Genomic DNA, 14,730 nt, shown 5'->3' on the forward strand with positions numbered 1-14,730 from the left:
TTAAATTCAATTGCCATGGTTATATACTGTGGTTGACATTAACTTCTATTTATTTATTAGACTTTTGGGTTTTTTCCTCCCAGACACCTAAAAGTACACTGCTATAATGAAAACTGCCTCTAAAATATGTATGATTTCAGGCAGAATGGATGAGCACAGGGGGATCTCTGGGTGGCTCAGTGGTTTGGCGCCTGCCTTCGGCTCAGGGTGTGATACTGGAGACCCAGGATCGAGTCCCACATCAGGTTCCCTGCACGAAGCCTGCTTCTCCCTCTGCCTGCATCTCTGCCCCTCTCTCTCTCTCTCTCTCATGAATAAATAAAATCTTTAAAAAAAAAAAAAAAGAATGGATAAGCACATACCGTATTCTAGTATCTAACAATTCCTTAATCATTGCCACAACTTCATCATCTTCTTCAGATCCTAGAAACAATTGCAAATAAAATATATCAACAGTAGAAATTTTAGTGACACCTGAGAGGCTCAGTCAGTGAAGTATCTGCTTCGGCTCAGGTCATGATCCTGGAGTCTTGGGATGGAGCCCTGTGTCAGGCTCCCTGTTCAGGGGGGAGCCTGCTTCTCCCTCTCCTCCCTGCTCTAGCTCTTTCTTGCTATCTCTGTTGCTATCTCCCTCTCTCAAATAAATAAATAAAATCTCAAAAAAATTTTTAATTTAAAAAAACCCAGAAATTTTATATCAATGCAAATACTAGTACTAAACCAGGATGATTTTAACTTAATGTCTCATTAAAAAAAATAATAAAAGCACAGAACATGTAACTGATGGTGATATAAGGGAAATGGAAATGAAATGATAGTTGGGGAGATGGGAAGATCATTTGATTCTCTGAAGAAAAAAACTTTTTTAAGATTTGTTTATTTGAGTGAAAACACACACGCATGTGCCAGGAGGAGGCGCAGAGAGACAAAGAGTCTCTAGCAGACTCTGTGCTGTGTATGGAGCTCAACATGGGGCTCGATTTCATGACCCCGAGATCACGACCTGAGCAGAAGCTAAGAGTCTGTTGTTCAACCAACTATGCCACCCATGCGCCCCTGGATTCTCTGAAGGAAATTAAGGAGCACCAGTCAACTCAATACTTGGCAATAGGGGATCCCTGGGTGGCTCAGCGGTTTAGCGCCTGCCTTTGGCCCAGGGCGCGATCCTGGAGACCCGGGATCAAGTCCCACATCGGGGTCCCGGCGGCATGGAGCCTGCTTCTCCCTCCTCCTGTGTCTCTGCCTCATTCTCTATGTCTATCATGAATAAATAAATCTTTAAAAAAAAAATACTTGACAATAAAGGTGTCTAACTGACATAACTTGATCTACTAATGATGTTAGGGTTTGAATTTTTTTGGTTACTAATTTGTAAACTTTCATCATCCTGAAGGATTGAGAAGTGGCAGAGAAAAAAGATTGCCTGGATTCTGATGTACAGTTTGAGACACAAAGCCACACCTACTTCATAAATTAACTTACACTTTTTTCAATTTAGTATTTTTTCAAAATGACAACCATACTAAATATAGATGTAACCCTTATGAAAATTTACAAAATGTTCTACAAATCTGAATAAAAATCAGTTCTTTCATTTTGTTTCATTTTTGATTTTACTTTGTAAGGTTATATACTGACCTTCAATACCTTTTTAAAAATTTTAAGGTTTAGAAATTTTTTTCAGAAATTAACCTTTAGGAAAACTAAAAATACAGATAATCCCAATTATGCTACAATACACACACAGAATTCTGACAACAATGTAAATAAAAATTATCAATGTTAAATTATATTAACTTTGAATCTTTTTAATAAAAAAATCAAATATAATAAAACTAAAACTCTCTTATGTTGGGCATCTGGTGGCTCAGTCAGTGAGCATTGGACTCTTGGTTTCAGCTCAGGTCATGACCTCATGGGTCATGAGATAAAGCCCACACCAGGCTCCACACTCAGCAGAGAGTCAGCTTGAATGAGTCTCTCCCTCGGCCCCTCCTCCCACACACAAGCACACATGTTCTCTCTCTAAAATAAATAAATAACTCTTTTTTTAAAAAAAGGCAAAAAATTCTCTTACGCCAACAAACCTAAGTTCCATTCCCCACTATCACTTCCATAAACAATCACTATCAGAATTTAGCATTTATCCTTCTAGTATATTTACATTAAATTTATTATATAATACGATCTAGCAATTAACCTAGAACTACATTTTTTCAGAATGGTTGTATATATATAACATACATTGTTTGAAGTTTAAAAAACCAATACCATATATTCCCTGCAGAGACTTATAGTAAAAGTTCAAAAACAAACCAGGTTTACATACATCTCTGGAAACAGAAAGGGGAAACTGATGGATGGGGTTTGTGGGGTTTGGGTTGTCTTTAATGTTTTATTGAAAAATCAGTCTAAAACAACTATGGCAAAAAATTAACCTCTATTAAATCTGAGAGGAAAACAAGTTGGAAAATTTTTGTAATTGAAAACTTCAGTTTTGTATAATATATTCAATTTATATACAAGTTTTCAAAAATGATGAAAAAAACTAGTATATGTGAAGTTTTGTTCCCTCTAGAATTGGTTCCAGATCTAAACATGGTACAACGACAAAAATCTGTATTCTCATGACTTCCAAAATCAAGAGAAATGTGAAGAAAGTAGGAAAAAAATTTTTAATTAGATTAAATATGAATTACCCAGCACAGTACCTTACCTGCTTCTCCTGAAGATGTTTCCTCAGTAACTAAGGGTAAGCCAGAAGCAAAGAAATCCATGATTGTTGCATAAATATCTGGTTTCAGTAAATTCCAGTCTAACTCTTCGCTTTCCTGTAAATATTTAAAGGAAAATGCTGTATTTCTAATCAAAAGCAAAGACTAATACAAAACAATACTTTGTATCTTTTAAAAATCTTTTCCTATATACATCCTATACTGTGTAACAACAGCAGGCATTTCTGGAGAAGACCTGTCAATTCCAGTCCTTAATGGATCTGGCTTATAAGGACGTTTGGAAGATATAATCTTAGAACATTCCTCATACATTCATCCATTCATTCATCAAACTTGTATTAAGTGTGCTGTAGTACCATGTCTTGTATAGGGAGATATTACAATGATTAAAAGATACTTTTTTTCATGAAGTGAAGAAAATTAAAATATTGAATGAACTCAGTGATTAAAGAAAATGACCAAGAGAATTCCTACTCTTTTAAAGGAAATAGGATAGGGTTGTTTGATCAAATATACAAGATATCCCACAAGTATCCAAAAACTTCAATTCACATGTATTACTTAAGAGAACTGAAGAAATTTAAAGACAAAACTGGAGAACATTAACATTCTTATCTATAGCTGTTGTGCTAGAGGACTTATGAACCTCCAACGAGCCTGGGATCCTTTTTTTTTTTGTTAAAGATTTTATTTATTTATTCATGAAAGACACAGAGAGAGAGCGAGAGAGGCAGAGACACAGGCAGAGGGAGAAGCAGGCTCCATGCAGGGAGCCCGATGTAGGACTCGATCCTGGGACTCCAGGATCATGCCCTGGGCCGAAGGCAGGCGCTAAACCGCTGAGCCACCCAGGTATCCCCCGAGCCTGGTCCTTAAAAAAGAATAACTATGTCACTTCTATGTCTGGCCAACTAGTTGATTCCATTTTTTTTAAAAGTGGATTATTAAATACCTAGATAGTACTATAACTAAAAAGAGAAAGGGAGCATATTTTCTTTTAGTTTTTTAAAAGAGAGCTCTTTAGGAGGAAAAACTATTAGATGCAGTCCATTTAGATTCTCAGGGGGCTGTTAGCCAGTGGCTATACTTAAATACTATTAAAAATGAGAAAAAAAAAATGAGTCCACATGCATAAAGGGGCTATTTTTGCCATGGATTAAGAACCCAGCTAACTCTGGGAAACGAACTAGGGGTGGTGGAAGGGGAGGAGGGCGGGGGGTGGGAGTGAATGGGTGACGGGCACTGGGGGTTATTCTGTATGTTAGTAAATTGAACACCAATAAAAAATAAATTAAAAAAAACAAAACAAAACAAAACAAAACAAAAATAATATGCAAGAGTTCTGTCACCAGATTAGACTCCCTAGACCGTAAAGTGCAGGTATCATGCCTTTGGGGTCACTGTGTCTTCAGTTACCAGCATGCACACAAGAGTGCTCAATAAATACATTGAAAGAATGAATAAATGAATAGACTGAATAAAAAAAAAAAAAAAAAAGAACCCAATTCAGGGTGCCTGGATAGCTCAGTCATTTGAGCATCTGACTCTTGATTTCTTTTTTTTTTTAATTTTTAATTTATTTATGATAGTCACACAGAGAGAGAGAGGCAGAGACATAGGCAGAGGGAGAAGCAGGCTCCATGCACCGGGAGCCTGACGTGGGATTCGATCCCAAGTCTCCAGGATCGCGCCCTGGGCCAAAGGCAGGCGCTAAACCGCTGCACCACCCAGGGATCCCTTAAACATTTTTTTTTTTTTTAATTTTAAGCATTTTTTTTTTTTTAAATTAGACTCTTGATTTCAGCTCAGGTCATGATCTCGGGGTCCTGGCATCAAATACCATGTCGGGCTCTGTGCTCAGTTCACAGCTTGAGATTCTCTCTCTACTCATGTGCATGCTCGCTCTTTCTCTCAAATAAATAAAATCTTAAAAAAAAAAAAAACGATTTAGACATGGTATTCAGAAGACAAGATAAATGAGCACTTCTATGGATACAAGAGCAAAACTAGTGAGTGCCTTAGTGACTGGGAATAGGAACTGGTTCTGGATAACACTTTAGTAACTTATTGGGAATATGGATCAGAGGGCTTCAGATCTTCAGGAAGTAGGGGCTCTACTGAGTAGGAAAATAGTGGTAATAAAAAAAAAAGAAAAATATTCCAAAGTTATCTGAATGAGAAAAAAAGGCAGTACATAAGCTTCAAACACATTTACTCATTTAGAAAAAAGTAACAGGAGTGCCTGCTGGTTCAGTCAGTAAAACATGACTCTTGATCTTGGGGTCATGGGTTCAAGCCCCATGTTGGACACAGACCTTACTTAAAAAAAATTGGAATTATTAAAGTTATTTCAAAGGATAGAAAAATAGAAAACTGTCTGTACTCTGCTAAAGAAATAAATAATTCATTTTTAACAAATTATATATAAAATACTCATTTTTATGAATATACCTGTAAAAAACATAGAATATTCATTTTAATAACAAATTATATATAAAAAGTCTCTGAATTATCAATTATAAATCAGAAAAGGAAACAGGTAATAGCTGAAGGTATCAGGTAGATGAAATAGTGCTTACAAAAGGTAACTGAAAGAAAACAAATCACTATTCTACCTGTTAAATTTCAATATATGCCCTAACTTAAATTATTATTTATTAGTTATGCTATTTTACTTAAGAAAAAATAGTGGGGCTGGAAACATTCCAGAAAGAGTAATTAAATTATGAATAAGGAAGGAAATAAAAGCTGACTTACCAAAATCAAGTCAAAGAAAAAAAACAACTCTGTAAGACACACTCACATTTTCATCTAAAAAATTTTTACATGCCATAGGCTGTATTTAAAAGGACTAAAAAAAAAAAAAAAAAAAATCTTGTTATTTTAACATAAACACATAGGGCAGCCCCGGTGGCGCAGCAGTTTAGCGCCACCTGCAGCCCGGGGTGTGATCCTGGAGACCCAGGATCGAGTCCCATGTCAGGCTCCCTGCATGGAGCCTGCTTCTCCCTCTGCCTGTGTCTCTGCCTCTCTCTCTGAATAAATAAATAAATAAATATTAAAAAAAAATAAAAATAAAAAGTAAATAAAATAAACACATAATTTGCCATTTATAAAACGAAGACAAGAATACCTAGTTTACCTAATTAAATTAGATGATATACGTAAAGCACTTCTGTTATGTAAATGCCATACCAGACACGTTGGAGATATTAAACAAAATTGGTCCTCGTTCACCCTCAAAAAATATCAAAGAAAGCAAACTGAAGAATACCAAAGATAGGTCAGATGTCTCTACACTGGTAAGCAAGTGGGATTGGTCATCACGGATTTACTCACCACAGTTCTATTGGCAGAAACCCCTCAAAGCCTGAAAATTCAGTCTATGAAGTCTTATGTCATTGCTTCTTTCTACAAAAATTTCTTGACGTGCATACCATGTGCTAGGCATTGTTCTAGGTGAACTTAACAAGATGGGCAATCTCTATCTTTATGGAGTTTACATTCCAATGTAGGAAAGACACATAATAAAAATCAACCAAAAAAATGTGACTAAGTGATAAGTGCAATGAAGACAATAAACAGAGCAATGAGCTCCTGGAGGGAGAGCCACTTCAACCGATAGGGGTAAGGGAGGGCTCTGTGAGAATTTAGAGCTGGTAACACTTTAAAACAACAGGGAAAAACATTTCACATTTGGGAAACTTGTAGGAAAAACTAGAGCCAGTGGGACTGCCACCATGGAGGAAAACTAATTCTCCTCCACACATAGAAAGCTGTTAAGAGAATACTGTACTGGACTGTTTGTAACACGTCACTGATCCAGTCCACTTTTATCAGTTCTATCAGTACATCAAGAACTCAGAGTAGGGATCCCTGGGTGGCGCAGCGGTTTGGCGCCTGCCTTTGGCCCAGGGCGCGATCCTGGAGATCCGGGATCGAATCCCACATCGGGCTCCCGGTGCATGGAGCCTGCTTCTCCCTCTGCCTGTGTCTCTGCCTCTCTCTCTCTCTCTATCTCTATCATATAAAAAAAAAAAAAAAAAAAACAAAAAAAAAACCTCAGAGTAATCCTTTCAAACTTCTTAAGTACATAAAAAGTTTTGATTCTGACATAATCTTAAACAAGTGATTCAGTTAGTGATACACATCAATATCACTTATCATCACTTACCATCAATACACACAATCAACAGACCTAAAAGTGAACATAGTTCCAATTTCAACAGTCCATTTCCCATTCATCTAGTAGACTTAAAAACAGAACTGCCTGGGCAGTCCCGGTGGCTCAGCGGTTTGGCGCTGCTTTCAGCCCAGGACCTCATTGATCCTGGGGTCCCAGGATCAAGTCCCACGTCAGGCTCCCTGCATGGAGCCTGCTTCTCCCTCTGCCTCTGTCTCTGCCTCTCTTTCTGTGAATCTCATGAATAAATAAATAAATCTTAAAAAAAAAAAAAAAAAAAACGGAACTGCCTTTTCTAGAGGATACCACCTCAGCTGTTGGGAAATGGGTAGAATGGTTAGACGGACTTTCTGACATCCACAAGTTAACAGGTGCTGCAGAACACCACAGTCCACTGCTCCTATCTGTGAAGTTCTGAAGTACTGCAGCAGATGTGCCATGACTTAAGAGCCTGCTTTGAAAGCAGGTACACATTCATTCTGTTGGTCAAATATATAAACATAGTTTGATTATATCTGTTTGCTTCTCTTTTTACTCTATCATTTTAAATTAAGAACTACTAAAAATATCAAAACCACCAATAAAATCTCAAGTATGAAAGAAAAAAAAAAAAGAATTAGTAAAAATAATACTTGGAGCCTAAATTCTAGTCCTGCCCAGGTTGAGTCCTGGCCCTGCTGTAGGATATAAAATACTGGACACAATTCTGTATTCAATCCTCTGAAGCTCAAGTTTTTCTCTTTTAAAAAATGAGGGATTTTTGGGCAGCCCCGGTGGCTCGGTGGTTTAGTGCCGCCTTCAGCCCAGGGTGTGATCCTGGAGACCCAGGATCAAGTCCCACATCAGGTTCCCTGCATGGAGCCTGCTTCTCTCTCTGCCTGTGTCTCTGTTTCTGTCTCTGTCTCTCTCTCTCTGTGTGTCTCTCATAAATAAATAAAATCTTTAAAAAAATAAATAAATAAATAAAAAATAAAAAATGAGGGATTTGGACTATAGTTAACTTCAAGTTGAAAATTCTATTTAACAATTAACTGGAAAAATAGAAGAAGTAAACAATTTGAGATTTTTAATAACAATATGTATAAAATACACTAAGAAAGAAAATTTTGGAGATGAATGTTAGGAAAAATTAACAGAACTTGACACATTATTTTATATAATCCTATGTTTACCTTTGTGACAGTGATGAAATCTGGTCCAAAAAAGACACTTTTTACACCTTCAATCCTAAATAACTGTCTGTGAATAAATAAAAAATAAGAGGTAATAAAATGCTTTATTATAGAAAAGTTTAAACACATACAAAGGTAGACAGAAAAGTAAAAGAACCTTTAACATATCATCACCAACATCAATAATTCATGGCCGACAATTATCAACTCCTAGCCAATCTTGTTTCATCCTCTTACCCTAAGATCTAGCAATCCCACTCTTAGGTATTTACCTAAGAAAAATGAAAACATGCTCCACAAAGACCTGTATATAAATCTGTATAGCAGCTTTATTTATAAGCCAAAAAGAACGTTTGGAAATGTCTATCAGCTAGTGAATAACTGAACAGACAGACTGTGTGTACCTGTAAAATGCAGTACTACTAAGCAATAAAAAAGAATAAACTACTGGAACATGCAAAAATAAGGAGGGCTCTCAAAAGCATTAGGCTAAATGTAAGAAGCCAAACACAAAAGACTGTAAGGTGCTATTTATATGAAACTCTAGAAAATATACAACTATGATGGCAGAAAGATCAATAGTTACCAGGGTGACAGATGTGTTAACTAATTTCACTGTGGTAAGCATTTTGCAAGGCACATGTATATCAAGTCAGCACACTGTATACCTTAAACTTACACAATGTTTTACATCAATTATATCTCAACAAAGCTGGGATTCATTACCCTGAAACAAAATAGTTACCACCATATGAAAGTGAATCAAAAAGATCCTATGGGAAGAGAAATGAGGGATTTCTGCAGTGATAAAAATGTTGCATATTTTTATTTTACTGGTGGTTACACAATTTTATATATTTATCAAAACTCTGGACTAGGGATGCCCGGGTGGCTCAGCAGTTTAGCGCTGCCTTCAGTCCAGCGTGTGATCCTGGAGACCGGGGATCGAGTCCCACATCGGGCTCCCTGCATGGAGCCTGCTTGTCCCTCTGCCTGTGTCTCTCCCTCTCTCATGAATAAATAAATAAAATCTTAAAAAACAAAAACTCTGCACTATACACTTAAAATTGACGAATTTTATTTCATGTAAATTATACCTCAATAAAATTAATTTTTAAAATCCTCTAAGAGGGGCAGCCCCGGTGGCGCAGCGGTTTAGCGCCGCCTGCAGCCCAGGGCGTGATCCTGGAAACCCTGGATCGAGTCCCATGTCAGGCTCCCTGCAGGGAGCCTGCTTCTCTCTCTGCCTCTCTCTCTGTGTCTCTATGAATAAATAAATAAAATATTAACAAAAATAAAAATAAAATAAAATAGAATAAAAATAAAATCCTCTAAGAGGAGGAGGGGAAGATTATTATTTGGAAAGTGCCTACATGGGCAGCCCGGGGGGCTCAGAGGTTCAGTGCTGCCTTCAGCCCAGGGCGTGATCCTGGAGTCCTGGGATCGAGTCCCACGTCGGGCTCCCTGAATGGAGCCTGCTTCTCCCTCTGCCTGTGTCTCTGCCTCTCTCTCTGTTTCTCGTGAATAAATTTTTTAAAAAATTAAAAAAAAAAAAGGAAAGTCCCTACAAGGGATTTTGAAATACATCTTCCTTCCCCAATCACTGGTATATGTACCATACCTAGTATTACACTCCAGAGCAATTTCCTTATCCCCTTACCCCTTATTAGGAATAAAAGCTGACACACTCCAAAAAAGGTTACAGTTTACCTTTTCTTTGTCTACCATTGTAAGAGTATTATTGGAATTACTAATTTGAAATTATTTAGGAATTTATCTAAAAAAATGTCATCTGGGTTCTCTAATTCAATATTAAACCTACAAGAAGTTACAAGGTACCTGGCTGCATAGTATTGATCCAATAAACCCAAGCAGACCTATATATAAGTAGGTCCGTTGACTGGCTCTGTACACCTGCACTGTTATGAAAGCTTTTTTCTCAAATGAAAGGACCATACAGAAGAATCAACTCAATATTGGGCCATATCATGGGGACTTTTAGGCAAGACTACATAGGTTCTAAAGAACCTAAAGAAAGAAAAAGCTGAAAAGGAGTTTCAAACATGATTACACATGCTTTGCCATTTAAGTTACTTTTCTTGGAACAATTTCAACTTTTACAATGTCGAAAATAAAATATGATACCCGGAACTGAACACATATGCCAAATGCAGTCTAACTTACACAGAATATAAAGACTGTTGCCGCTCTTGGGCTGGACAAACTCTTAAAGTTTGACTGACTTTTTTGAGTACTGCATCACATCCAACATAACAAACTAAAAAGTCAGATTCTTCTATCCCACAATTGTGCTATTTGTTTTAAAAATTTAAATAACAAGCCTTAGTATTTGTTCCTGTTAGAATTTAGCTGACTTGCTTTAACCTATCATTTCAGCCTACTGAAACTTTTTTTTTTTTTTTAGCCTACTGAAACTTTTTAAACATTTCTCTGAATTTTGCCACCTAACATAGAAGCGATTGTTCCCATCTGAAAACTGGTAACTATCACTATCAACGTCGCAGATAAAGAAATGTATTGAATACACATGCCAACTACAGAGATATTACAGATACTACAGAGCCCTCTTACATGTCACTAGAGACAGACTTACACTGTGCTTAAATTTGTCTTGTATATAGGATAGTGAGAAATAGGTCAAATGACTCTCTGAAGTAAGATACACTACTGTTTATTCTTATTTATTCAGTTACTCATTCATTCAATAAATATTTCAAAACTTACTGAATATCACACTGTACTAAGCACTAGAGCTAGAATGATGAGCAAGACAGACTGGTCTCTGTTTTCAGGAAGCTTACATCTAGCTTACAGTAAAAACATTCTCTGTTAAAACAACAAAAACAAGATTAGTTTTGCTTGACTGAAGATAATAAATTCTGAGAATTCAGGAAATGAGCTGCTTTCAAAAGACTAATTTGAAAAGGGCTTTTGCCAACTAACATCTGACAGGAATAAGCTCCAGCTAATCTGTAACTGAACAGAGTGTCTTTTTCACTTTTATATCCTTTTAAATACAAAATACATAAATTCATTCTTGATGTAAACATTTCAAACTATTCATACAAACTGAAAATGCCTCTTGACCACCCCTCCCCCAAATCTACTGTTATCACTTGGGCATACAGTCTTCCAGACCTTATGTTAGTATAGTTTTGGGTTTTTATATACATAATACTCATACAGTACTCAGTGTTCTGCAACATGCTCTCCTCACTTAACAGTCTCTTTCTTTTCTTTTTTTTTTTCTTTCTTTTTATTTTTTAGAGAGGGAGAGAGAGATGGGGACAGAGGGACAAAGAGAAAGGGAGAGAGAATCTTAAGCAGTCTCCATGCCCAGTGCAGAGCCTGATGCAGGGCTCAATATCACAACCCTGAGATCATGACCCAAGCTGAAATCAAGAGTCAGACGCTTAACTGACTAAGCCACCCAGGCACACTAACAGTGGGTCTTAGAGGTCAGCCTATGACAGTAAATGAGGGTTCTTCTCATCATTTTTAATATCTACAGACTATGGACAAACGAAGTTTATTGAACTCTTCCTACTGATGAGTATTTAGGTTGTTTCCAATTCGTTAACATTACCAACAAAGCTGCAATGAACATCGTGGTACCAACTTGTATATGTATGTGGATGTTCTTTAAGGCAGTGTTTTTCAACTCCACTAGTAACTTGTAAAATCAGTTAGGTATTGATCTGGATTTTATGGAATATAATAAAACAGAATAGAATAAAGAAAATAAGAAAGGAAATAAGAATATATAATGTCAGGGTGAAAACTGTACCATCGAATATGTACAAATTATACGTTCATCTACATGTATGTATATACTGGTTTGTAATATAAAATGTTTCTTACTGTGGACTGTAAAAAAAAAAGTATGAAAAACAAATGCTCTAAGGTATATCATGAGAAGTGGCATGTGTAGGTTAAAGGAAAGGCACATTTTTATTAAGGAGAAATTTTAGAAGGGAAGCCTGGGTGGCTCCATCAGTTAAGAGGCTGGCTCTTAATCTCTGCTCAGATCTCAGTCTCAGGGTCCTGAGTTCAAGCCCCACACTGGGTTCCATGCTGGCCATGGAGTCTACTAAAAAAATTTTTTTAATTAAAAAAAATTTTCAAATTCCTGAGATGAATATATTTCTGGCTCTTCATATAAAATGGCTGTGTGTATAGAAGCAGTTATCTAGGGATCCCTGGGTGGCGCAGCGGTTTAGCGCCTGCCTTTGGCCCAGGGTGCGATCCTGGAGACCCGGGATTGAATCCCACGTCGGGCTCCCAGTGCATGGAGCCTGCTTCTCCATCTGCCTATGTCTCTGCCTCTCTCTCTCTCTCTCTCTGTGTGACTATCATAAATAAATAAAAATAAAAATAAATAAAAAATAAAAAATAAAGAAGCAGTTATCTAAGATTTACTTTCCAAATACCCCTGGCAATCAGTATCAGGCTAATGTAAATTAATGTAGATTGATCTAATACATCTTATTACAAATAATTTCTCTAGCTATTACTAAAAAGAGGTTTATTCCAGTAATTTTATTGTCCTTTATCGTCTGACCTACATTTAACATGTAGTGAATTTAAAAACTGTGTCTAAATATCAGAAAGGGAGACAGAACATAAAGACTCCTAACTCTGGGAAACGAACTAGGGGTGGTGGAAGGGGAGGAGGGCAGGGGGTGGGGATGAATGGGTGACGGGCACTGAGGGGGGCACTTGATGGGATGGGCACTGGGTGTTATTCTGTATGTTGGTAAATTGAACACCAATAAAAAATAAATTTATTATAAAAAAACTGTCTAATTGACCAGTTTTTTAAAAATCATGCCAAATCTAATAATTATTATTATTTATAGTTCTGAGTGGAATATTTTAGAAACTGCTCCATTTTGAAACATCCAAAAAATTCAGTTATCCTTAAGAAAAAAATGAACTTTTCACTTCTTTTTATGAACAGTTTTAAAGATTTAGAATGGAAATTTATGTTATCATTTTGATGAACTTTCTTTAAGTGAAAATATAAAATCTTAGTCTTGCTATAGATCTTTTTTTTTTTTTTTTTTTTATTTATTTATGATAGTCACACACAGAGAGAGAGAGAGAGGCACAGACACAGGCAGAGGGAGAAGCAGGCTCCATGCACCGGGAGCCTGATGTGGGATTCGATCCTGGGTCTCCAGGATCACACCCTGGGCCAAAGGCAGACACCAAACCGCTGTGCCACCCAGGGATCCCTATAGATCTCTCAAATACATTACTTTTCAGGAGAAGGGTTTCCTAATATCAACTGTTATTTTTCTTAAATCTCTTACCTGAGAAGAAAATAAAGCATTCTCTACACTGAAAACAGTGCAGTGCACCTAAAAACGCAATCACTAAATGAGGCTGCCTTACCCCCAAAGTCAGTTATTTATGTTTCTTGGTAAAAACAAATGAGAAACAGCAATATACCTAGCCAGAGGGGAGCGAAATGCTGCAGCTGGTGTGGGAAAATCCATGGTCCTTGTCTCAAGAACTGGTTTTCCTGGAATAAACTTTAAACTGTTGGGATTTGGGGTATCTTGTGTTTGAATAAACATGTGTCTCACTAAAAAAGAAAAAAGAAGAAAAAATGTTATTCCAGAAAAAACAGTAGTTAACTTTATGGACTATGATGTGCTCATTTCAAAGAATCAAAAGAAGAAAAAAAGAAAATAAGGTTTTATTGCTCAAGCTGACAAAATAGTTTTTAAAGACAACAAAGAACTTTATTGATACATTTAGGATAAATGCACTGAATTTTATACGAATACTGATTATTTAGTTTTGTTACTCAACAGACTCTAGCAATATCCTACTTTTTTTTTTTTTTTTTTCAATATCCTACTTTTAACTAGGATGGTATATCATCATTCAAGAGTCTTCAACGTATTTTTATTTGAGGACTTAGCACTAATGTTATCATATTCATAAATCATCACTATGATATTAAAAACAGTAAAATGTTACATTTTCCTCTTTCCAAAGTGCTTCTGTTTTTTTAAGAGATATATTTATAACAATAATAATATTTTGTGTGTGTGCTTATTACCTGCCAGAGACAGGGCTGAGTGCTTTAAATGTATTTGAGCCTTTAAAGATCATATGAAGAAACTCCGTATTTTCCATTTTACAAAGGAAGAAACTGAAGCTTAGAGTTAAGTAACTTGTCCAACGGTATAGACTTAGTGACGTTATAAATCATCATGTAGGGGCACCTGGGTGGTTCAACAGTTTAGCACCTGCCTTTGGCTCAGGGCATGATCCCGGAGTCCTGGGATCGAATCCCACATGGGGCTCCCTGCATGGAGCCTCCTTCTCCCTCTGCCTGTGTCTCTGCCTCTCTCTCTCTGTGTCTCTCATGAGTAAAAAAAAAAAAACTCTTCTAAATAAATAAATAAATAATATAAATAATGTTTAAAAAATAAAATAAATTATGTAGGGAACCTATGTGAATTACTTTCTGGAATATTTTAAAATTATCTTTACAGGTTCTTCTTTGTTTCCTCTAGGGCCAGTGAATTCATTAAATGAATAAAGAAAGAACAGAATCTTCCATTTCCTACCTTGCTATTATGATAACAGCTTATAGGACAAA

The 14,730-nt window shown here is 36.5% G+C and overlaps 1 protein-coding gene across 6 annotated transcripts in view; it reads right to left on the reverse strand.

Annotated features, from left to right (window-relative positions):
* Nucleotides 1–14,730, reverse strand: part of NFU1 (NFU1 iron-sulfur cluster scaffold) — a 28,281-nt gene that overhangs the window by 5,284 nt on the left and 8,267 nt on the right. For 3 of the 6 annotated variants that reach the window (XM_025470304.3, XM_025470312.3, XM_025470322.3), the window contains exons 3-6: nucleotides 13,566–13,701; nucleotides 8,091–8,157; nucleotides 2,717–2,831; nucleotides 363–423 (exon numbers count right to left, since the gene is read on the reverse strand). In XM_025470304.3, the coding sequence (XP_025326089.1) occupies nucleotides 363–423; nucleotides 2,717–2,831; nucleotides 8,091–8,157; nucleotides 13,566–13,701 (379 nt within the window). The remainder of the gene's footprint in view (nucleotides 1–362; nucleotides 424–2,716; nucleotides 2,832–8,090; nucleotides 8,158–13,565; nucleotides 13,702–14,730) is intronic. The other 3 variants (XM_035696003.2, XM_035696004.2, XM_049115926.1) reach the window with 2 other exon arrangements.

Source organism: Canis lupus, chromosome 10 (assembly GCF_003254725.2).
Source record: "Canis lupus dingo isolate Sandy chromosome 10, ASM325472v2, whole genome shotgun sequence".
NCBI classification, from domain to species: Eukaryota; Metazoa; Chordata; class Mammalia; order Carnivora; family Canidae; genus Canis; species Canis lupus.